General features: G+C 52.2%; 2 protein-coding genes across 2 annotated transcripts; both read right to left on the bottom strand.

The window, feature by feature from the left end:
- Positions 1–4,998: 4,998 nt before the first annotated feature.
- On the bottom strand, positions 4,999–10,812 carry LOC111151803 (unc-119 lipid binding chaperone). Its single transcript, XM_022510014.1, has 5 exons — positions 10,541–10,812; positions 6,958–7,071; positions 6,371–6,473; positions 6,029–6,201; positions 4,999–5,733 (listed from the first exon to the last, which is right to left on the bottom strand). Exons 1-5 carry the CDS (start codon positions 10,764–10,766, stop codon positions 5,621–5,623), a joined length of 729 nt encoding a protein of 242 aa, XP_022365722.1. The 5' UTR covers positions 10,767–10,812; the 3' UTR covers positions 4,999–5,620.
- Positions 10,813–11,094: 282 nt separating this feature from the next.
- On the bottom strand, positions 11,095–23,998 carry LOC111151695 (phosphatidylinositol glycan anchor biosynthesis class S). Its single transcript, XM_022509833.1, has 12 exons — positions 23,949–23,998; positions 23,525–23,664; positions 23,326–23,437; positions 20,143–20,232; positions 19,793–19,884; positions 18,135–18,342; positions 17,732–17,874; positions 16,502–16,616; positions 15,021–15,166; positions 14,360–14,460; positions 13,112–13,322; positions 11,095–12,768 (listed from the first exon to the last, which is right to left on the bottom strand). The coding sequence occupies exons 1-12, from the start codon at positions 23,980–23,982 to the stop codon at positions 12,493–12,495; spliced, it is 1,668 nt and encodes a 555-aa protein (XP_022365541.1). The 5' UTR covers positions 23,983–23,998; the 3' UTR covers positions 11,095–12,492.
- Between the last annotated feature and the right edge of the window lie 262 nt (positions 23,999–24,260).

The raw sequence follows: 24,260 nt of genomic DNA, 5'->3' as shown, positions 1-24,260 counted from the left end.
TCCATTTCTAAGGTGACTGACAGCTGAGGGCCCAGGTCCTTGTGCGAGATCCAAGACCACTCCGAAACCCTCTTCTGCTGTCTGCATGCTCTGCAGGCCTGGCCCCTTCTAGCATGTTCTCTCCCGGAAGGACCCTGTATTTATTCTCCCATCTTCATCCCAGCAGCCTGTCAGGGAGGAGTCATTGTACAGCCTCTCCCCAAGTTGTCTGTGGGTCCCCCAGGGGGCTGCTGTTCAGGGCACCCACCTGGCCAGGCTCCACCCAGCCTCAGTGTCTGCTCTGTCTGACCTCCCCCAGAATGCCACACAGGAGAGGTAACGGCCACCCCAGGACCAAACTGAGCCCAGTTCTGACACAAAGTGTTTGGAAAAGCCCTTGCCCTCAGAAACTTCAGAGTGTCCTCTTCTCCCAGCCCTGGGCTCTGGAAGGGCCTCTCCAGGGCACGACAATCTCACTCCTTCTCTGGAAGAACTTCATGTAGTTTAGTTCCCAACTTACTAATGACTTTTCACTGGCCTAGGCAGCCTGGGCATTCAGGGAAGGGGAGCCTGACACAGGCTGGCGGGGGCGGGAAGGGGGTGTGTGTGGTGGCCGACGCCCCCCTCTCTTTGACTGTTTGGCAGACCCAGGATGTCCCCCAGAGCTGGGGGTGTGGCCTGGTCAGCCACCATGCCCTACTGGAGAGTCTAACCCCCACCGAGTGGGAGCTTCAGCCTACCCTACACCCAGGGGTGACAGAAATCCTCAGAGGTTGGCCTGGGCTTGGTTAGACACAAGCAGATCTCTAGATGGTCTGCAGTTTTCCCCTGACCTGGAACAATAAAGCAAGTGCCTGTGGTCTTGGCTCCTGAGGCTTCATTTCCAGATTTCCCCTCCCTGGGCAGAAAGGCCAGGCCTTTCTGTAGACACCCTGGTCTGGGATGTCACCCCAACCCTCATTCTGTACTGTGAAGTTTCCAAATGCAATGAGTGAGGCACCCTGGAAGACTTCTGGACCAACCTGAGGAGGGCAAGAGGGCAGGTAGGCGGGGCCTCTTTCCAGGAGAACTTCCAGAAGGATCCAAGGAAGCAGTTCTCCTGCCCCTAAGAAGGAAGAGGATTCCCTCCCCACCCTCAACCCCTTCTTACTGAGATTCACTGCTTTCCTCCTTGAGCCCCACCATCTCTTCACACAGGAAGGGGTCACTTCCCTGTCCAGGTCGTAACTTCCTGTCCTCCGTCTTTCCCTGGTGGGGGCTACAGGTTCCACGGGTGAGGTGACTGGAAGGGAGCCCGGTGCTGCAGACACTGCTGGCCCTGGAAAGTGGTCTCTGGGGGGTCAGGGCCCTACTCAGCCTCCACCCTCCCTGAGAGCCTTTGTCCAGGACTAGAGGGAAAGGGCAGGGTGGGGAGCTGGGGGAGACAGGGCCAGCCGGTGCACCAGAGAGGAAGACCCACCTCCCTCAGCCTAGCCCCGACTATAGAGGAAAGGGGTGGGGGGAGACTCTCTGTGAACCCCCTACCCTACACCTCCAGCTCCGGGGGTGAGCAGAGATCAAGATCTCCTCCAGAGTAAAACCTCAGTCCCGTGGGCCCATTGAGCGCACCTACAAGGGAGTTGGCGCCCACACAAGTAAGGCAGGTGGCAAACAGAATTTGGGGTCTCCGAGTTTGTTTTTATAACCAGACCGGCCCTTGAACTTGAAAGGGCTGCAGCCGCTCTCGGAGCTGAGCCCCGCGCTCCTATTCATAGGCTGCCCCCTGCTGGTCATCTCACAACAAACAGTCACCGTTTGAGGATGTGAGCGGAATGGATGCAGGGTCTGGAGGTGCCCCGTTCTGGGGGAGTTAGCCTTTTCTTTCTGGCGGGGGCGGGGGTGTTGAGTGGCTCTAAACATAAGGGTTCTAAAATTGGTTAGTTCATGGGTTCATTAAATTGGATGAAGAGGGGAGCCTGGGTGGCTCTGTCGGCCCCGCAGCCAGCCGTGAAATCAAGCCCTGCTTCTTTCTGTGCTCAGTGCAAGGTCACTTGAGATTCTTTCTCCCTCGCCCTCTGCTCCTCCCTTCATCCCTGCTCACGCGCTCTCTCTTTCTCTCTCTAAAGTAAATAAATAAAGTTTCTTTAAAAGCTGGCTGAAGAAATCATACCTTCATTGTCACTCATCTCAACCTCAAACTTAGCATTTCCCTCCATTACAAATGTCAGCCACAAATCACAATAGCTATAGAAGAATCTGTGACGGGGCGCCTGGGTGTCTCAGTGGGTTAAAGCCTCTGCCTTTGGCTCAGGTCATGATCTCAGGATCCTGGGATCGAGCCCCCGCATCGGGCTCTCTGCTCAGCAGGGATCCTGCTTCCTCCTCTCTCTCTGCCTGCCTCTCTGCCTACTTATGATCTTTCTCTGTCAAATAAATAAAATAAAAATCTTAAAAAAAAAAAAGAAGAAGAAGAAGAATCTGTGACATTGTCATAAGGTAGAGAAATTGCAGATTCAAAATCACAGATGTTTTCATATTATATTACAGGTATCGCAGAATAGATATGTAGATTCCTATTACACAGTTTTTAATACCTAAAATACCTAGGATTACCGTACATTTTGTACACATAAGACCCTTACCGTTTCTAGGCTTCAGGAGACTATAACAATGGGGTCCGTAACACACAAAAAGGTAAAGCACCCTCGTTTTCGTTAACAGGGTGGTGAGGGATGGATGGTGGCTCTTAACAGGAGGGCCTGGGGCAGAGAAGAAAGTGCTGGAGGTTACAGCTAGCAACTTTTTACCATCGGAAGGGAAGCATATCAATATTTCATCATGGGTTTGGCAGTCCTAACATGCACCATACCACGACCAGCCTGGGTAGGCACAAATGGTAGGCACAAATGGGTCTCTCGGGCTTTCTTTCTCGACCCAGTGGCAGGGTCCTTGTGACAATTCCTGAAGAGTCAAAGCCAAGAAATCTGGACCACAGCAGAGAAATGAAATCTGAGGCCCAGATCCGGCCAGGTCCATACGGACCTTCCAGCTCGTCAGCATCACAGCCAGGACCAGATTCACCCTTACCCCATCTTCTCCCTCCTTCTATTGCCCAGGGACCCTCTACATTCTCAGGGGAAGTGCCAGGAACCAGATGCAGCAAGGTGCACCCTTGGCAGCAGACCAGTGCCAGAGACATGAAGACTTCCAAGGAGACAGGGCAGCAAGCCTTTTCCCAGCCGGAACTCCTCTTCCAGGCCCAAAGTACATGGGACTCTTGGGGTGAGGGCCAACCCCATAATTCAGCCATCATTGCAGTTTCAGCAACCATCTTGTGGCCATTGACCTCCAAGGATCACCGTCTCCAGCCTTCATCCACTTCTTGGTCTCAGGGCCTGAATTTCCTGTCTCTTCCTGGTCACCTCCTTCAGGACATCTGTATGCACATGCCAGCAGGTCCCAACCTGAACTCATCACCTCCCCCAGCCCCCGTCCTGATCCAACTTGGATTCCCAAGCACCGTGACAGCTATCCCACCCCCCACCCCACCCCGACATTCAGGCCCCAGACCAAGCTTCAGCTTCAACTTCTTCCTGTCTCTGGCCGTCTCATCCCATCAGCCGCCAGTTCTGGAAATCTCACCTCTGAAAATCTCCACTTCGTCTGTTTCTCGCCGTCTCTGTGGATACTGACGGAGTTCAGGTTCCCTTTGGCTGTCAGCCCAAATTCCTGCACCACCCTCCCAAGAGCCCCTCTGCTTGCCGTGGGGGTCTGTGACCTGGAGCCACACTGTGGGATTAGACCCCTGACCCTGCCACTGAATAGACACACAGCTTCGGCCACACACGTTCATCCCTCTAGGCCCACACTTCCTGTGAAATGGGCATAATAACAGTGCCTACCTCAGAAGCAACTACGAACAGTCTAAGTTAACACATAGCCCCAGGCCTGGCACTCAGTGTGTGTCAGCTGTTAGTCTCGCTCCTTCAAATCCAGCCTTCTCTCAGCGGCCAGAGATAATCTGACCGGGTCATCCCGATTAACCCTCCCACCTTCCCCTGGAGAAGCCTTATCACCGAGACTACAAGGCTCCAGAAGACTTGTCTTCCTTTCACATCATAAATATCCACTTTCCCCTAGACACCTGATCCATCTTGCCTCCAGACCCCTGCTTTATGCTGTTCCCTATGCTTCAACGTTCATCCCGCCTCTTCCAGCCAATCATCCTGAGCGTCCGTGGTCCTGCTGGGAACAGATGTCTCCTCCAAGGATCCTCCCCAGATCCCTCTCCCCTCCCTATAGGCCCAGTCCATCTTATTCCTAGGAACAAGTGTGTGTTCGTGTCTCACTCATTTTAGAATTCCCAGAGTGCTGCCCAGCCAGGGCTCCAAGGAACCCAGAGGAATCCTGGCACTTGTAGGCATCTTAGTTAAGTCTCAGCCCAGAGAGGGTGGTCACCAGGCATATCCAAATTAGTGCCTGAGAACAGTAGGGTGTGAGTTCTCTACCTACCCCAGGTTCTCCGTTTCCTCCACTAAGGAAATTAAGAGCTCTTCTGGGTTTGGGGTGGTGCTAGGGGCCAGGGGCCATGTCCTATGCAGGCCAGCCAGGCCAGGAGATGCTCCCCCGGACCTGAGCCAAAACCATGTCCACCCTGTCTCTCTGATGAGGGCTCAGTGCACAACCTAGCTAGCAGTCCTAGTGGTCTCTGGGTGGGGAAAGGTGCTCTAGAGAACCAGACCACCCCCTCCACACACACCTTCCGTCTACCCTAGAGTTGAGGGCCTTTGTCCCAGCCTCTGTTTTGCCAGAGCTGCCTATGACTTTGGGACAAATCTTCCCTTCTCACAGTCTGGGTCTCCATCTTTATCAAAGGAAAAACCCCTTCTGGCTGCAACATATGCTAAATGCTGACTCAAGATGCTGAGTGTGACACCAGGGTATAGAGGATTAGTGGACAGGATGACCTGGGGGCCATGTTATCGCCCCATCCCCAACTCCACCCCCTCCCCATACACACATGTGGGCTCACAGCCAAAGAACAGAAAAGGAGAGAGTTTATTGAAAACTATGTACAGTTGGTCCAGGCCCTATCACAGGCCACAATCTGGAGGGATCCCCCCCACACCTTAGGCAGTAGCTCGACCCCCGATGGTAAAGGCTAGGGCTGGAGCTGGGGCTGGGGCTGGGGCTGGGGCCGGGGCCAGGTCCTGGCTCCCTTGGGAATCTTGGCAGCCAGACCAGCCCCTCACTCCAATGGATATTTATCTGTGAATCGACAATCCTAAATAGCCTGTTGGTGGCAGGCAGGGAACAGGGAACGGGTCCCTGCCCTGACCTTGCCAAAGCCTGGATAGGGGAACACTACTCTTAAACCTGGGTCCCAGAGGCCCAGCTAGGCTGTCCGGAAGTCCTGGCTACTCCTCTCCTAGGAGGCCTTCCTGGACATGGAGGCAGACAGCCCTCCTACCCCACCCCCACCCCAGGGGCTTCAGAGACCTGGACTGGGGACATCAGGTACCCTCCCTCCCATTGCCAACTTGGGGGTCCAGGGCTCTCGGACCACTCCCCAGGCAGAAGACCTCGGGTTGAGAGATGAGTGTTGGGGAGGACACAGCTAAGGGCCCAGGACCCTCCTGGGGCAGGGGGCTGGTTTTGCGGGTCAGGGCGTTCCACTGTAGGAATAGTCTGCTTTGTTGTGCATCACCAGCCGGTCATCCACGAAGTAGAAGCTGTCAGACTGTGTCTCGTATGGGTGACGGATCATTTCACTGACTGCAAGAGAGGCCCCGCCAGTTGGGGCAAAGGTCAGGAGTCTGAGCCGGGGCCCCTGCCAAGGAGGCTTCGGGACTGTGGGATGGGGACAAGCTGAACAACCTCAGACCTCCCTCCACCTCACAGAGCTCCCCCAGCCTTTTTGAGCCTCAGTTTCCCTACCAGTGGCATAGGAATGGCAGCCAAACAAGAGACCCAGGGTAGGAGAAAGGGGTCAGAACTATACTCCCCCGCCAGTTTGGTCTCTCTAGTCTTCCCTGCCTCCCCCCAGCCCCCCACGGCCCCTCCCACGCACTCAGCTCCTCAGAGAGAGGGGGGAAGTCGTAGATGTGCTCGCAGGTGTTCTTGCTGCTGGGGATGCAGAAGCCAAAGTGAAAGTCAAAACTTTTGAGGAGCTGGTTGCGGAAGTAGTGCCTCTCAATCATGCGGAAGTTGTTGACAGGCTTGTCTCCCACTGTGAATTCCACCCTGGCAGATAGGAGAGGGCAGACCTGAGCTTGGCCTTGAAGTCAGGCGGCAAGGCTCCAGACAGACACCACCCCCCAAAAAGAGAGGCTCAGTAAGAACTCATTCCCCACTCTCACCCCTATCCCCAGCCCTTGCCCACCCCCCACCCCACCTCCATCCAGTGACTCACGTGGCTCCCACCTGCCTCAGGCGGAGGAAGGCAGGGGTGAATTGGTAGCGAACAAAGCGCCCAGCATTGGGGTCCAGGTCCCGCCGGTTGATGGGCAACCGCTCTGTAATGTACCCCAACTGGGGCTCAGAGGGCTTCAGGCCAGGGCCCCGGGCCCACCCAGGGTTCCCATCCCAGGGCCCCCATCTGTCTGAATTCTTAAAAATTCCCCCAGGAGATTCTGATGCACCTTGAGGGTTCAGACATTTGGCCAACTGGTTCCCCACCCCGGGAAGGGGGGGTAGTTTCTAGGTCAGCAGGTCACCAATTTTAATTGAGGTTCCCGGGGCCCCAGGAGACAGAGGCCCGGGGCCTCTGGGACTGCAGTTCCCAGGAAGGCCTGCAGAGGGCAGGCTGGCAGGGACCGAAGGGGCCAGACTGTCCACCCAAGATGTCCAGCCCCAGAAACAGATGGGAAAGAAAAGCAGAGGCCCAGCCTCAGCTCTTCTCTGACTCCTCTGCCGCCTGATGAGTCCCTGGGCAACCTGCTTCACAGCCCTCGCCCACCTCGTCCTTCTGTTGATGGCCTACCCAGCCAGACCACTCACCTGAGGCTGGGGGCTTCTTGATTTCAAAGAGGACAGTGCCTGAGTCCATGTCTCGAATCTTGAACCTGATGAAGTCGATCTTGTAGATATTCTCCTCGGGGGAGCACAGGTAGTCTAGGGAAGACAGGCAGCTAAGCAAAAAAGGGACCCGCCCAGAAGCCCCAGCTGCCAGCTCAGCCTTTGGGGGACCCCAGACTAGCTACCACTTTCTCTGATTCCAGAAGGTCATTGCCTTCCAGAAAGAGAGAAGGGAGTCCCAGCCTTCTAATGAGGGACAAACAGCTCTATCCTCTGAGGTCTCGGAGGTCAGGGAGGGGCAGAGTGAAGGAGGAGGGTAGAAGACAAAGTCACCCCCCTACCCAGTCTCCTTTCCATCCTGGAGTTGTGGGGCCTTATTCCAGTCTCTGCTCTGGTGGGGCCAGCTCAGTGACTGTGAGCCTGATGGGTCTCCAACCTAACAAGGAACCCCAGCTAGAGAGGGATACAACCCTGGCCTTTGAGAACCTCGTGCTAAAGAGGGTGACACAGCTCCACCTCAGGAGAAACACAGTACTTCCCCGGAGAACATTCACACCCCCTGCCACATAGCTGCCCCTGGTGCTACCTCTAGGAGGTGTCAAGGCAAGGACTTCCCTGACCTAGGTTGTGCTAGGGCAGGCAAACAACCCCTCCGAGGTTCCTCCCCCACACAACCCCCTCTTCTCCCCATAAGCGGCTTATATAAGCCCAGCTCCCTTAAGCAGCTTAGCCAAAGCTCTGCTGACTCAAGCCCAGAGCCTGGAATATTGGGGGAAGGGGGCCACCTTTGCTCCCATCCCCTGCTGATCTCCAAATGGGAGGAAGTCTTAGCAAATGGAGGGAACCCCCTCAAAGCTCATCGACCTAGCCTGAGCTCTGAGCCACCCCCAGAGAGAAGAGTATAAGCAAAGCCAGGAAGTGGGTGTGTGCGTGGGGGAAAGGGAGTCCTAGGGCCCAGAAGAGGAACCGGGACACAGTGGTGAACCGTGGCTGAGGAAGCTTGCTTAGGAACATCAGGGCCTGGTCCAGCAACAACTGTAGGTGCTCAGGGAGGCCCCTGCAAACTGAAAGGAGCAATGGTAGGTCTGGTGCTGTCAGCCGGCAGGCCATCACATCCTCCCTGACAGAGGCCCGGAAATCACCCTCCAGGCCCCTGGGCCACCTCCTATTCCTCTGGGGCAGGAAGAGGAAGTGAATGTAAAGTCCTTCTCTCGTCCCCAAGCCCAGGGCAGCCCCCTCCAGGAAGCCCTCCTGGTAGCCTCCTGGCATCCTAGGGTCCAGCAGGGCTTAGGGGGAGAGGCTAGATCCCTGGCCTGTCAACCACGGTCCATGGTGGAGAGAGAGAGGAGGAGGAGGAATGCCAGTGAGCAGCCCTCACCTCACCCTCAACACACCTTATTTAAACAGAAAGTAAGTACCAGTCCAAAGATGCCGAAAGAAGGTGCGGGGCACAAGGAAAAGAGGTAGCAGAACTGGGAGCAAAATCCTAGCTGCCCAGCTCCAGCTCCTGGGAATGTCCTTCCTTCTCCACATTCTTCTGCTCTTGGAGCCTCTCCTCGAATGCCGGGCTAAGTTCTTAGGTCTGCCCTCAGTCTCTTCTACCACACCTTGAATTATCAGCCCTTTTGTCCTTAGAGGAAGTGAGGGAAGTGGGATGCCCGTGGCTCAGAACGCGGCGCCCACACCCTCCCTTCTGCCAAGGGAAGGATGAGGCCTGGGACCAGGGTCAGGCCAGATAAAGGGGCAGAGTGGCCGAAGGCTCAGAACACAACTGCCACCCCCTTGCCCTCTGCCACAAATATCTTCCTAAGCTGGATTCAGGGCCAATAATCCAGGAGGAGCAAAACTCAGACCTGTGTGATTAGGGTCAAAGGAGATCAGGGGGTGCCAGGATAGAGATCCCTGGAACCTGGTTCTCAGCTTCTAGAGAGTAAAGAGTTCCCAGGAAGCCCCTTCCCCTGCTCATCCTCACAGATGCCCCATGTCTACCAGCTTTGAATCTCTTCCAAATTAGGGGACACACGGCAGTGACATGGGCTGGGCACCCCCACAGTCGCAAAATAACCTCTAAAGTTACCGAAGACCCAGACAGGTCAGCCTGACCTCCACAAACCCTATAAGTTCTGCCCCCATTCTAAATGCTGCTGTTGCCAGTTCCAGCTCAACTGGCATGAACATCAGACTGGTCCAGGCCCCCTCCCTCTGCTAGTGTCTGCTTGGGCAAGGCAGCTCAGTGCTCTGGGGGCCCAGCCAAGAATGGCTGCTGCCTGGCTCTGAGAGGAGGGAGAAGCTGGTCCCCCAGGGACTCAGATGCACAGGCCTAGCTAGATCTGCCATTACAGTCCCCTCCACGGCTCCAGCTGGCAGCCTCGGGCTCTGTTGCTCCCCCAACTCCAGGGCTCAGGCCCACTCCAGCACCTGCCCCCCACCACTAGTGAGGGCTTCCAAGAGTTGCTCTCGCAGAGGGAGCCAGAGCAGGATTACTGAAAAATGAAGCTAAGGTAGAGGGCCACTCTCTCTCCAAATGCCTCTGTTCTTTGAGGCTCAGCCACTGCCTCTGGCACGAGGCTTCCTAGCCCTTGTTCCCTGACTGTGGTAACCTCCTCCCGGGCCCTGAATGCCCAGTTGTCTGCCTCCAGGCAGCAGCCGTGAGCAGTCCTGTGGGGCCCTCAGTACTACTGACAAAAGAGCCCTATTTACAGAGCACACAGCAGGCCAGGCACTAAGCAAAATCAGAAAACTGGTTTCCACAGCAGCCCTATGAAGTAAGTGCTGTTATCCCCATTTTACAGATGAACATGGTCAGAGAGGTGCAATTACTTGCCCAAGGTCACACAGCCAATTACATGTCATAGCTGGGACTTCAACCCAGGCAGTTCAGTTCAGAAACTTAACCACAGCAGAGACTAGGCCTCCCGGAAGAAGACAGGCTAAGGTGGTAGGGGGGAGGGTGCAGGGAGCAGTAACCTACTCCCTTGAGAGGGCTCAGACCAACCCATTGAAGCTTCCTGCCCAGGTCCTTTCCTGGGGCTGGAGGATGGCCCGAGACCTCCTAGGGGGACCCAGAGTGAGGGCATTTAATGGTCAGGGAGACTGGAGGGTCTTAAAGTCACCTAAGTAACTCAGCCTCTGCCTAGCCTCCAGGGTGGGGACTGAGGACAGATGGCACTTAGCACCCATCCTCATTATTGCAGAGAAAAGCCTCAAAGGCCTGTGACGGCTCCATGGGGAAGGGGTCACAGTTGCAGCTGCTGCCCGACCTCCACCATGGGAAAGGGGGATGGCCTCCTCAGGAAGGAAGGAGTAGGGTGAAAATAAATGTCTAAAGGGAGAAGAAGCGGGCACAAGGAGATCAAGGGAAGAGGGAACATGGAAATCTCACGCTCGGAGGCAGAAGGGTAGGGAACTCAGGCAAGGGGCACCCCGGTGGGGGAGGGGAGATAGGGGGAGGTGGTAGGGCGGGAAAGGGGGCGGGGGCCCAGGCTCCGAGCTCCGCGAGGGCCCCCTCCCGCGCTCTCTCCCTCCCGCCCTCCCGCTGCTGGCGGCGCGCCCCGCCGGTGCTCACCGCCGGTGATCCGCTGCAGCCCCAGCACGTCCTCTGGCCCGATCGGCTGCTTCCTCTGCAGCGGCCCCGGCCTGGGCCCCAGGCCAGCCTCGGGCTCCGACTCGGACCCGGACTCGGATTCCGCCTGCAGCTGCGGCTCGGGCTTGGGCTCCACGTTCGGGCCCGAAGCCCCTGGAGCGGGCTCCGCCCCCGTACCAGCCCCGCCGCCGCCCTTCTTCACCTTCATGGCCTCGCAGGGCCGCCGCTCGCCTGCTGCCGCGGCGGCTGCCTGCGCCGGCTGGAACGAAGAGAAGGGGGAGCGTCCGCAGCCCCGCCCCCGGCCGGGGCCCCAGGTACCGCCCCGCCCCCAGGGGTGGGCCAGCTCTGGGCCCCGCCCACCCCGCCCAAAGGCCGGTCGCACCAACCTGCGATCACTCCCCCGGGGCTGGGCGGGGCCTCGCCTTGGGCTTCATTCACTTTTTCACTAGGTACTAGGAGTCCTGTCTACCTCTCCATACTCGCTGCGCTCCCGCCACTCTGTCCTGCCGTCTGCCCCTCAAGCGAGTTCCCGCCTCAGGATCTTTGCCTGGGATGCTCTTCCCCCAGATGGCTTTCTCTTCTGGTCTTAGTTCGAATGTCACCTGCTCAAAGCTCCCCTCCCCCGCCAACACCCAATCTAAAGCACTAGCTGCAGGTCCCCATCTGATCAGCCTATTTTTTCCTTCTAATGCAGGATCTGAAATTAGTTTTTGTTCATTGACTCTCCCCACTAAAAGATCAGTTCCGTGGAAGCAGAGATCCTGTCTTTGTTCTCTTATAATACCTAGCAGTTACAACTGTGCTTAATATATTCTTTTTATGAATTTATGAATGAGTTTGTATTTAAAGGCTTACACTGGTACAAGCTATTCCCTCCCAGACCCCCTGCGAAAAAGGCAGAAGTAGATGCTAACAGCTTTGTTGGGCAACCTTGTACGTGCTAAGGGACAACAGCCTAGGCGACTTGCCACCACAGGGCCCTCCAGGGCAGGGAAGCGGGGCCTCTCTCTAGGGCACATGGCCAGGTAGAAGCAAGGTGGGCCCAGGCATCCAGGACAGTTGGCAGGAAACCATTACTTGGACACAAATGAAGAATGAAAGGTATGCTCATACTTCGTATCATTCCAATTAACATTCAACCAATGTTTATTGAGAGCCTAAAATAGACCTGACACTTTCATATGCTTATCACATTTAATCCTCATAACCACCCTGTAAGGGAGGAATCAGTGCTGTTTGAACAAATGAAAAACTGAGGCTCAGGGAGATTAAGTGGCTTATTCAGTGCTCCCCAGATGTTAAGTACAGAAGGTACAGAAAAAAGGGTCTGAATTCAGGCATGCTTGACCCCAAGTCTGGAACCTTCCCCACTGCACCACACTAACCCATAAAAGGGTGAAGAGAAACTCAGCCACATGCTCAGCATCAGGCTATACCCAACAGGCACAGCCAACCAGGAGGGATGGGAGGGAAGGAGAAGGCCCCGGAGGCGACCTGGCCCCTTCCATGAGAGCAGTGCTAGGGCTCTCCCTGAGGGGTTAGAAAGAAGCATGGAGGGGAGGGGGCTAGAATCCAACCCAGGGCTTTCCCCTAAGGCTCCCTCTGAGTGCAAGAGGACCTCGAGGAACAGGCCAGAAGCACAACAAACTGCCCCTGCCCCGGAGGGAGACAGGAAAGGGCCTTCAAGTTTAAGCCAGATAAGGAGACCCAAATGACACGTCTTCTGGAGGGAAGGGGAGAGGGCACAAAGGTTGTGGGGGGAACCTGAGCTAGCGGAATGGGAAGGGAAGGAAAGATGAACCCTGCTTGGAGTGTTGTACTTTGGTTACTGGAGCTAAGTCCTTCACAGCAGGCCCCATTTATGTGCCTCTCAATCTCCCACCTCCCCTTCTGGCCAGAAAGGAAGGCTTCCTACTGAGATTCTGCTGTCCTGTTCAGTCTCTCTTCTCAGGCTTTTTCCAGGACTTGCGGGTTTCCAGGAAGATCTTGACCAGGGACAGGAGGATGGGCACGGCCATAGGCAGGAAGAGCGGGATATAGATGGCAAACTTCTGGTCATCCGGGAAATAGAGGAGGTGGAGGAGGGAGGGATCAAAAAAGGCACGCTCTGAGGACGTCACAGCTTCCTGGCTGGCAATGAAGGCAGAGGCCAGGTGCCCAGCGGCCAACTCCTCTGCCGCCTTCTGGACTGCAGCTACAGCCCTGTACACCTAGGAAGTGGGCAGGGGTTTACCGTTAAGTCCTAGGCACCAGAGGGGTGTTGGGGCGGGAGCGGGAATGGGTCTTACTGTATTTGCCATCTACAAGGCACATTGCCTGGAGTTTGCCCAGGATATGGAGACCAGTATAAAAGGGCTACAGTGTATCTTTTTTGTGCCAGCTTAAAACCTCACACCCCATCTGGTGTCCTGCCCCCTAGAGCACTGGAGCACTCCCGGATGCATGCATGCCCACACACACCCTGGGCCTCGTCTGGCTCTGGTCTCACACCAGACCCTGGCCCTTGCTGGCCACTCTGGGTCCTGTCACAAAATCCATCCCCTGCCCACTCACCTCAGATGCCACATCATCCTTGATGACAATGTTGCTTATCTTGCCCAGAAGCTGAGCCAAGGAAGTGAGAGTGGTGGTGGCCGTGGCCACGTTCTCCACTGACCGAGCCCAAAGCAGCCGGTCGAGCTCCCAGGTCGTTAGCCCTTCACTCTTGGGCCCTGAAAACAGGCATTTCAGAGGTATCTGGGGCTGTCCAATCCCGAAGAGCAGCCTGTAGGAAGAGTGAAGTCAGGAAGGCTGGGAGTAGAAGACAGCTAAGCTTCCTAGAATAATGAGAAAGATTTTCAGTCTTACCCAGAACCACGGAAGTCATAGGGAAATGCCTTGGGGTCTCGGAGAGGTAAGTGGCAACATTCAGCAAAACATAGCCTCAAGCCCCGTTTTAACCAGTGTTTTTGCTTTTACCTGTTTCTGGATTAGATTTCTAAGATCTTGTTTGAAAAAAGGTCCCATGGTGACAAGATTTCTGGTAATACCTAGCTTAATCCCCTCATCCTTCTTCCCCTCTCTTTGGACAAATGGGACCACTGAGCCTTTAGTTAAGGGGATGATCCAGGACCACTTCTTTTTTTGTTGTTTTTTTAAAGATTTTATTCATCTATTTAAGAGAGAGAGAGAGAGAGAGAGAGAGTGAGAGTGTGTGTGTGTGTGTGTGTGTGTGTGTGTGTGAGCAAGCAGGGGAGGAGCAGAGGAAGAGAGACAAGCAGACTCCATGCTGAGTGTGGAGCCCAATGCAGGGCTTGATCCCACGACCCAGAGATCGTGACCTGAGCCAAAACCAAGAGTCAGCCGCCCACCCGACTGAGCCACCTGGGCGCCCCGATCCAGCACCACTTCTGATAAACAGGTGCCTCTCTAATCCCACACCCAGGGCAGACATTGCTAATCAATCAGAATCCTCTTTCCTGATCATCCCAGGCACAGCCCTAGAATCCTCAGCACAGGGCATTAGGCAGCTACTACCAACATAGCGGTTAGCATCAGAACTCATAGCTCTTTCCTTAAGCACCCCTAATCATACCCCAGGGACCTGACGTTTGGGAGTTTGTTTTTCTCTCTAACAGTTTGTCAGCAACTACTCCTTCTTAGGAGATGGAGAAGGTGATCCTTAGAAAGCTTGCTTGGTTTGCCTGCAGCTGTAGGCACAGGGGAGGTATCCCTGCCGGGTGAGATGTCGTTCTACTCAGCTGGGAAGGCTGGGGTCAGACTCAGTGGCCACATCCCCAGGCGCATCAGCCAGGACCTCACCGCAACTGGGCCAGGAACACCTCCATCACTCGCACCATGTCCACCTCGACCCTCACTGGCAGCTCCGAGCCATTGTAGGCTTTGGGGTCCACATTGTAGACCTGCGGGGGGGAAAGGAGAATGCCTCAGGACTACACCCAGATGGTTCACGGCTCTGCCCTAGACGCTCTGGAGGCCGGGGGAAAAAAAGAAGACCTTAAGGTCTCTAGAAATTATAAACCTGATGGTCTAGCTAATATTTTTTTGAAAACCTATTAGGAGCTTTTCATAAATTATCTCCATTATCCCTTCAAAAGTCCTGTAAAAAATATTTTTTATTCCATTTTAAGAGTTCCTATGAGAAACTCCCAGTCTAACCGGAGAAACAAAGTCCCCAGCCTTGCAAGATTGCCATAAACAGGGCCAAGATCTAAGATGGACACACAGAGAAGTCCTCAGTGAGTGCAAACCACTACATGCAAAAGGGTCGTATTATAGAAAACAGTGACAGAAATAAGAAGCTGTGGGGCTGGCAGGGGAGAGGATGAGCTCACAGCACCCTGACCTACTTGGTGCTGCCCCTCCCACAGGCTGGGCCATGGAGGACACCAGAGGAATAACAGAAGGAACAGTCTCAGGGAACATGTGTCTGTCCCTAAAGCTGGGGCTCTAGGACCATTACCATAATGCCACCCCAGCGGGGACTGTGGAAGGCGTTGGTGGCCACTGGAGCCCCATCCTTGTCCTGAATGTACAGCGGGGAGTGGGCAAGCTCGGGTACATAGAGCAGAAAGTTGAGCACTGGGTAAAGGGAGGCAGCGCTGGATCCTGCGGTACAAAGAGAAGGTTAGTCAGATTACCAAAACCGACTGGGTCTAGAACTCAGTTCCGGGTCAGCCTCTAACTTTCTGGTCACTCACTCTGGGCCTCATTTTCCCCAGCTGATAATCACCAGGATAACCTCCAGTCCTGGGTTTCTGCAGTCAAGGACGTCCTCTGAACATTCTCCCAAGATGTGCCACATACATGTAGAGTTCTTAGCCCCTCAAAGGCCCCTGGAATCTCCCCCTCTCTAACAGGCCCCCTTCACTATCTAAGACTACCATCTTGGGCATTGCCTCATCACACCCGTATAACTAAAGCCCATTTTATACATAAGTATAAATATGACCTCATGTCAATTCCCTCTTAATCCTTCAATAACTAGTCATTCACACCAGGTAAAGGCTCAAGCTACTTACCATGGGCCTTATGATCTGGCACCAGCCCGCCTTGCCAGCTTTACGTCAGTCACTCCCTCACAATTCCTCTACACTAAACTTCTCTGAGCTTTCTGAATGCCTATCTTTTCTGCCTCTTCTACATCTAAGCTCAGAGTTTTCCTTGCCTGGAAAGCCCTTCTATCTCTGTACTCAACGCTGCTGGAGGGAGAGAGAGAGGGAGGGAGGGAGGAGAGAGGAGAAGGAGGGAAGGAGAGAGGGAGGGAGGGATCACCTGTAGTCCCTCCCATATCATGGTCCACACTGAAATCCCACAACGAGTGATATACTAACTTTGGTTTCCTTATATTACAGCTTGTAGTAATCTCTTCTTCATAGGTACCACCCTCACACTTAAAGTCCAGAATCCCAGCTTCAAACCTCGATCAGCAGAACCTTCCAAATTCTGCCTTCACATACTTTTGCTGTTATCTTTCCTATATGCGTGACCGTATCTTTCCTGGATGACTTGCATGGAGGGAGATGCAGCCTACCATGTCTTTATAAAAAGCACTGGGAGTCATGTTTAATAAATGTTTCTGAGGGTGCCTGGGTGGCTCAGTGGGTTAAGCCTCTGCCTTCAGCTCAGGTCATGATCTCAGGGTCCTGGGATGAGCCCCACATCAGGCTCTCTGCTCAGCAGGGAGCCTGCTTCCCCCCCCACCTCTGCCTGCCTGTGATCTCTCTCTGTCCAATAAATAAATAAAATCTTTTTTAAAAAAATGTTTCTGGATATAAGTTTCATGAGTATCATGAAAAAGGAGCCTAAATGCCCAACACTTCCTTGATGCCCTCAGACCACCCAACCTGGGAACCGGAACGATATACTACCAGCCTCCAACCCCACCCTGAGCCTTCAGGGTCCCTTCCCAGCCTGGCAGACAGACCCTCGTCTTCAGCTCACCCAGCCGGGACTCCACTGGGTTGATGACATGGGGGAGGTTGTGTGCAGCCAAGTAGTAGCTGGAGGAAGCCGGGTCAGAGCGGGGGTTTACCCCCAACACTGCATAGTAAAGAATCTGTAAAGCAAAGAAAGGAGAACATTATTTTGTGTATTGATTCATGCTCCACGTTGTCCCAAAAAGGATCTGAAGCGCCTTAAAAAGATACAGTGAGGGGCACCTGAGTGGCTCAGTGGCTTAAGCCTCTCTGCCTTCAGCTCAGGTCATGATCTCAGGATCCTGGGATCGAGCCCCGAATCTCTCTCTGCCTACTTGTGATCTCTCTCTCTCTCTCTCTGTCAAATAAGTAAATAAAATCTTAAAAAAAAAAAAAAAGATACAATGAGGACAGGATAAAATATAAGAGACAAAATCAGGGCGCCTGGGTGGCTCAGTGGGTTAAGCCTCTGCCTTCAGCTCAGGTCATGATCTCAGGGTCCTGGGATCGAGGCCCGCATCGGGCTCTCTGCTCAGCAGGGAGCCTGCTTCCTCCTCTCTCTCTGCCTGCCTCTCTGCCTACTTGTGATCTCTGTCAAATAAATAAATAAATAAAATCTAAAAAAAAAAAAAAAAAGAGACAAAATCAGAGCTGAGAGAAAAATAGGTGTGGTGGGGGGGCGGGGCGGGGAAAACAAAGCCCAGGGTAAAGTTAATACAGTAAATACATGCTTTGAAACTGCATTTTTTTTTTTTAACCAGGCTTTCTAAAACAAAGAGGGAAACAAGAAGAGCCTAATTCAGTATCTGCAAGATCAACTCAAGTCAGTGATTCAGAAGTACTCCCACTAGCAAGACCTGATAAAAATGTCTCCCACATTTTCCCTAAAAGGACACTGTGTGATACATTCTTCACACGTAGGAAGCTACATTCTTGCCATCTTCGCTGCTACTACATTAACATATTTTGGGAAGTTTTATTTTTAAAATAAATTCCTTAAGGATGGCACAAGTGGGTGAATATGGTTCTAAAGGGGGCTGTAAGGAAGGTTGTTTTTTTAAACAAACCTTCACAAAAGTCCCCGAGCTGGACACCACGGTGGGAAAGCAGACTCTAGAGTCATATACACACGCAGGCAATTCCTAGCAAATCAGCGAGCTCTAAGAACTGGGAGAACAGACTCCACTTGAAAACAATATGGAAGACTCTGGGGTGTGGTCAGGGAAGGGACTCCCCAGCTTGCTCCCAATCTCACCTGAGAGTCCACAGAGAAGTTGCCCGCAGCACTGAGGGCACTCAGGAAGGGCTGCACATAACGCCGGACGGCCCCCTCGATGTCCCAGTGGACGTCATGGGACTTGGGGTCTGGGTTGAGTAAACTGAAGGTGATCTCATAGCCTAGAAAAACAGGAGTCAGGGAAGCCAGAGGCAGCCGTACCCTGCACTGAGCTGAACTTGTCTCTCCTCCGGGATGGGGTTGGTGGCCATCAGGGAACCCAAGGGAGGATAAAACTGGGAGGGGGACACTAAGTGCTTTAAAAACATGAAACCAAAGAAGAAAGGAGTGAAGAGTCCGCGTGCAGATTCCCCTTCCGCCCCATCACCTCCGCATCATTCATTTCCCTGTCCCTTCTCACAGCAAAGCCCCGTCACCCTACCCAAGCTGGACTTGAGAGGCCGCCTCTTATCAGCGCTCCACTTGTCCTCTGGAAGGTGGTCAGCCAGGGCTGCCGCGAGCACGTCCTCGGTCAAAGACATGGCCTGCGCTACTTGGATTACGCGGCGGCCCACGATGTGAAAGGCCTCCCGGTGCGTGATCCCTCGCACAACTGCTGTCCTCTCGGGCCCAATGTAGCTCATGATGTCCTGTGAGAGGCCACCAAGGGACAGAACGTCGAGGGCTCAGGGAAGAAAGCAGAGAGCATGCTGGCTCCTGTCTCAGAGAATCTGACTTTTTGCCACTGACCAACAGGCCTACCCCTCCCTCTAGATTCATAGTGAACACCTATCTCAGCACCTCTGACCAATCAGTGTGCATGAATGTTTTCATTCATTTCTGTTCCCTTAGCCTTCCCAGAAGACTTAAGTCCCAGGCGTGATCTAAATCTTCACAGGCTGGAAACTAGTAGGAGATGCCATGCTGAACACAGACAGTGGAATAAACACACACCTGGAAAGTCTGATATAAGTAGACAGCACGTGGCAAAGAGGCAAGCCCCGGAATGCTCACAATAGCATTCTTAGAAATTCTTAGCACTCTTAGAAATGCTAAGAGTCAAAAACCAGAAGACAATCCAACTGCCCATCAGCAACAGGATGGATAACTTGTGTGGTTATGTTTCAATAATGAAACATATTAAAAAATGAACAAATTAGACTCAACTGCACATTGATTATCACAGATGATTCTCTCAAACATAAATGTGGAACAAAATGAAAGTTCCAGAAGAACATGTGGGGTATTAATATGAAGTTCAAAAGTTTGTAAAACTGTGTATGTTGCTTAGTGAGATACAAAGCATATGATAAAACTTGAAAGAAAAGTAAGAAAATGACACACACAAAATATGGTCACCCTGGGCCAAAAGGGAGCAGGTCTGCATAGAACCATGGAGATGCACGAGTTCAGCTACGGCTAGACTGTAGTTTGCAAGCTGGGGTTGGGTACATGGGTGGTCATTAAAATTTTTTCATCTTTTTATAAGAATTAAATTTGGGGGCACCTGGGTGGCTAAGTGCGTTAAGCCTCTGCTTTCAGCTCGGGTTGTAAACTCAGGGTCCTGGGATCAAGCTCTGCATCGGGCTCTCTGCTGGGCCGGGAGCCTGCTTCCCCCTCCACTTCTGCCTGCCTCTCTGCCTACTTGTGATCTCTCTCTCTCTGTCAAATAAATAAAATCTTTAAAAAGAAAAAAAAAAAAAGAATTACATATTTCATCACAAATTGTAAAAGAAAACAGTACGTGATATAGCTCCCACTGAGCCTCTTGCTCGTCAAGTGAAAAGGTCAATGTGTCACCCGTATTCCCATCACAACCCATTCAAACAAGCTTCTTTTCTTTTTCATCCTGATTTTTTTTTTCTACTTTAAATGGTCATCGGACCTTGGTCCGGGCTTTAGAAAGACCCAGAGTCAATGAAAAAATCCCTATTTGCATTCTATGTTTTTTCCTATTTTCATTCTTTAAAAAAACTATTTGTTAAAGAGTTTTCTGGAGCAAATGCCAGCAATGTGGGGTGCTACTGCAAGGAGGAGGTGACCTAGGAGAGAATGAGCTGATGGGATAAGGCAAGTCCACAGCCTCTCTGCTCACCCTACCTGGGGCAGAAGCGAGGAGTTTTCAGAGATCACGTACACAGTCAGGGAGCCCTCTGCTTGCTCCTGCGGCTCAGCTAACATGGTTTCTGCCTCTGGGGACAAAAGCAGGAGGTGCACCAGAAGCAAAAACACCATTCCCTTTCCCTCTAGCCCCCTACAGAGGGCCTGAGCTTTCCACCTCCTGCTCACACCTGGCTGGCACTGTGGCCAGGCTCAGCCCCCAGTGGCCCAGGCTGAAACACACGGTATCTCATTCCCAGCTTCCCCAGAGATTCTGAAGTTAAGACAAGAGATCGGAAGAGGAAAAAGAGGGCTTCATGTTAAACTAGCATAATCACCCCTTCGGGTACCTTGCATACTGCCCAGGGACAGGGCCTCCTCCTCGTGCTCCAGAGCCCTTCGATAGGCCTTCTGGAAACGGCATTTGATTTTCATTTTGTCTGAGAGGAAAAGGAAGAAGCAAGGTAAGAAGACTAAGTACAGACCTCTGTCCTCCTTCCTAGCCCTCACACTGTCCAGTGTCTCAGGACAGCAAGAATATTGTTTGCAAAGAAAGACCAAGAAGCTGCAGCCAATTCTAATGATTTCTACACAGATGGTATCAAATACAGGGCACCCCACCTCCTTCCCCTAACTAGCTCTTGCCTCTGCCTATGGACATCCTACTATCAACCATTCTACCATCCTACCATCAACCCTCCCAAGGGGAAATCTATTACAATATTCACTCTACTAACAGGTGAAAGGAGAAAAACCAATGATCACTTCAATATGTGCCTCAAAATAATTAAATTCAATGAATGTTCTTGATACAGAGAAGATGCACACTTAATGACAAAACACTAAATGTAGTTCCATTAAAATTAGTAATAAGGGGAGCCTGGGTGGCTCAGTCAGTTAAGCATCTGACTCTTGATTTCGGCTTAGGTCATGATCTTAGGGTCATAGGATCGAGCCCCACATTGGGCTCCCTGCTTCAAAGGAAGCCTGCTTTCCCTCTCCCACTCCCCTTGCTTTTGTTCCTGCTCTTGCTATCTCTCTCTTTTTTTTTTTTAATATTTTATTTATTTGACAGAGGGAGAGGGAGAGAGAGAGAGAGCGTGCACAAGCAGGGGGAGTGGCAGGCAAAGGGAGAGTCAGGCTCCCTGTTGAGCACAGAGCCCGATGCAGGACTCCATCCTAGGACCGTGGAATCATGACCTGAGCCAAAGGCAGACGCTTAACCAACTGAGCCACCCACGCATCCCTGTGTGCAACTCTTGATCTTGGGGTTGTGAGTTCCAACCCCACGTTGGGGGTAGAGATTACTTAAAAATAAAATCTTGAAAAAAACAAAAGGAAACAAAACAAAATCCTTCAATGGCTTCCCTTCTCACCCAGAATAAAAGCTGTATGTGAGTCTAGCCTCCTCTGCCCCCTCTGCCCTCACTCTGGTCTTATGTCACCTTCTCTTACTCTTTCCCTCATTCACCTCCCTCTCACCACAATGGGATTCTCACTGTTCTGCAAAGGCACCATTTCTGCTCCTACTTGAGGACCTTATACTTGCTTATCCCTCTACCAAAAATGTTCTTCTCCCAGATATCTATACAGTTTACTCCTTTATCTTTTCTTAGGTCTTCATTTGGAAGTCTTGTTTTCAAATGCTGCCTTCCCTGGCCGTGCTTCTAAAACAGCAATGATCTCCTTATCCCCCAAGAAAACTGCCCTATCCCTGTCCTGAACTATTTTTCTCCTGTCGCCACCCAACATACATTTATTTATTTAAGATTTTATTTTAAATAATCTCTACATCCAACCTGGAGTTGGAACCCATGACCCCAAGATTCAGAGTCATACTCTACTGACTGAGCCATCAAACAAACATTTATCTTCCTATGTCTCTTCTCTTTTTCATCTATTTTGTTCACTGTACTTTGCCTATTTTGTTTGCTGTATCTCCAGCAACTACAACAGTATCTGATATAGATACTCAATAAATATTTGTTGAATAAATGAACAAACCTATTACTATTCCTATCTAACAGATGAGAAAACCAAGATTTAGAGAGGTTAACAACCTCACCCAAATTCACACAAATAAGTAGCAGAACCAAGGTTTTATCCAGCTCTCTTACAGCAAATTCCATACTCTCAGCCATTCCACTATTCTACTCCACAATACGTCCCTATTACGGAATGGCGTGTCACTAAATACGAAGAATTCCATGACAAATTGATAACAATCATGTTTAAACTAACAGGTGAGGTATGATCCATTCTTGTTTTGAGAAACAAAAACTATGTGTGTTTACATTAGCTCGAACTGTATGAAATATGATTTTTTTAAATTTTTTTTAAATGTAAGCTCCCTCCCCAATGTGGAGTCCAACACGGAGCTTAACTCACAACCCTGAGATCAAGACCCAAGTGGAGATCAAAAGTCAGACAGACACTTAACCACCTGAATCACCCAGGGGTCCCATGAAATATGATTTTTTAAAAAATGTGTATTACCAAGGTTAAAAAGCTAGACAGCAAACGGCATACAGGAATGTCACGGTCTGGACTTGGCCTACACATCCAGTCACTCCTAAACTTTCACTTCACACTTCAGAAAAGTAAAACTTCTCACAGATCCCCCAACACGTTGATTCACCCCTCCATGCTTCTACAGGGGAAGCAGTAGAGTTTGTTGGTGAAAAGCCAGAACACCGGAATCAGTCAGGCCTGGATTTAAATCCCAGTTCCACCTCTTACTAGCTAGCTGTGTGATCCTGAACAAATCAAAATCTCTTAAGTCTGTTTCTTCATTTATAAAATGGAGATCATAATGTTAAGAGAGGATTAAATGAGGCAGCACATGTAAAGTCCTTTACCTAGTTTCTGGCATATAATGAACAACTAATATTAGAGATTATTATTACTGGCTCATGCTGTTCCCGTCTTCCCCTCCCCCATTTAACCTGAATTCCTGCACATCCTTTAAAAATCCGGCTTAAAAATGACATTCTCAAAACCTTCTCTGCCTGCCTTTCCTCCCAGACAGTTAAAGTCTCTTTCTTTGGTGCAATCTCGGTTTCTTAAATACTTTTGATTGTGATTTCTTTATCTAAGTGTCTTTCTCCCCTACTGGACTATGAATTTCTTATAAACATCATCAATTCCTCATTCACTCCAAAATCCCTGGTACTGAAAAGTACCTAATATTCAGTAACCTATTTCACGTTAAATTTAAGAAGGCCTGTATACAACCCCAACTTGAATCCAAACCCAGTGTCCTTTCCGCTACATCCCACTTCCTCTCCTATCCCCTAATGAGTATTAATTGCTTCTCATCGGGTAGCATAACTGTTTTATGAATAAAACTGTTGCCTTAATGGTGAACACTGAATTTAAAGTTGTTTTTCTTCTACCCAACCACACTGTTCATTCAGAGAGGGCTTTTAGTAAGTTTTTAACTACCTTTAAGGGACACCCACGCTCCTCTTACCTAACCCATCTCTGGACTGAGCTCAGACCAGAAAGGCAGCCCTGACTCTCCAGGAACTCACATTTCAGGGGGATCTCTCTCTCATGCACAACGGTGAAGGGCAGCTTCTCCTGGTCGTCCAATGGCACTGAGTCTCGGGTAAACACGACAGTGACGGGCACCGTGAGCCGCAGCTAGGGGAAGGAGCACCAGGGCCAACAGCTGAGTCTCCACCTTGCCAGCGGGCTGTCCCCTGGCTTTCTCCCACCGAGCCCTCTCACCTGCAGGGCATTCAGTCCACTGATCTGGGAGTAAGGCAACGGGGCCCGGTAGGTCTCCGTGGTCTTCCACCAGAGCGGCAACCCCAGCAGGATGGCCACCGCAGCGAAGAAGAGAGCCGCCCGCTTTCCTCGGACCACCTCTGGGGGGTACGGAGGTAGCGACTTGAGCCGCTGGAAGTGGGCTTAGGTGCACGCCCCACACCCGACCCTTAAGAGCCCCAGCAACCTGCACTCAGAGGCTCTCCGGCCGCGTTCATAGGTAGGAACCCTGTGCTAGGGGCCCGCGCCCAAGTCTAAAGGGATCTTGTCTGAAACGACCCTCCGACACCCAGTCCGCGGGACCTCTTGCAGACCACAATCCCCAAATCCCGCATTCCTCCCTCTCAATACACAAGCCGCGGGCCCCTCCTGAAAGCCACCGCACCTAGGTCTGTAGCAGCTTCCCCCGGAGCCGCCATGCTTGCTTCCGGTTGCTCTAGACGCCGAGGGCGGAGCTACGCAAGCCGCCCCCAATCGGAAAACCGCAAGGAGGGGGCGGGACCACGACAGCGGTCGCAGCCAATCGCGAGCCGCACTCCAGGGGAGCGGGGAGGAAAAGAGGTCGAGGGTGGGTGGGGTCCACAAGGAGCGGGTCGGCAGGTTTGAAAGGAGTCTATCCCGCGCCAACCGCGGTGGAGGAGGTCCGCGGATTTCTGTGTTGCTCGAAAACTCTTCGTTAGTCCCCCGCTTCCTTGCA

The sequence above is a fragment of the Enhydra lutris genome, unplaced genomic scaffold, assembly GCF_002288905.1.
Source record: "Enhydra lutris kenyoni isolate GAN:26980312 unplaced genomic scaffold, ASM228890v2 scaffoldscaffold26, whole genome shotgun sequence".
NCBI classification, from domain to species: domain Eukaryota; kingdom Metazoa; phylum Chordata; class Mammalia; order Carnivora; family Mustelidae; genus Enhydra; species Enhydra lutris.
Note: the sequence above shows the minus strand (reverse complement) of the source record. Positions and strands in the feature narration are given on the sequence as shown.

Excerpts from the sequence above, each read along its gene's own strand:
- LOC111151803 (XM_022510014.1), bottom strand. The coding sequence starts at position 10,766 with ATGAAGGTGAAGAAGGGCGGCGGCGGGGCTGGTACGGGGGCGGAGCCC. Across the intron at positions 7,072-10,540 it reads GCTGCAGCGGATCACCGGCG|ACTACCTGTGCTCCCCCGAG; the intron begins GTGAGCACCGGC and ends TGTCTTCCCTAG. Across the intron at positions 5,734-6,028 it reads CCCTCTCTCTGAGGAGCTGA|TCAGTGAAATGATCCGTCAC; the intron begins GTGCGTGGGAGG and ends CCTCTCTTGCAG.
- LOC111151695 (XM_022509833.1), bottom strand. The coding sequence starts at position 23,982 with ATGGCGGCTCCGGGGGAAGCTGCTACAGACCTAG. Across the intron at positions 23,438-23,524 it reads GTGGACTGAATGCCCTGCAG|CTGCGGCTCACGGTGCCCGT; the intron begins GTGAGAGGGCTC and ends TCCTTCCCCTAG. Across the intron at positions 20,233-23,325 it reads GAGAGAGATCCCCCTGAAAT|ACAAAATGAAAATCAAATGC; the intron begins GTGAGTTCCTGG and ends TTTTCCTCTCAG.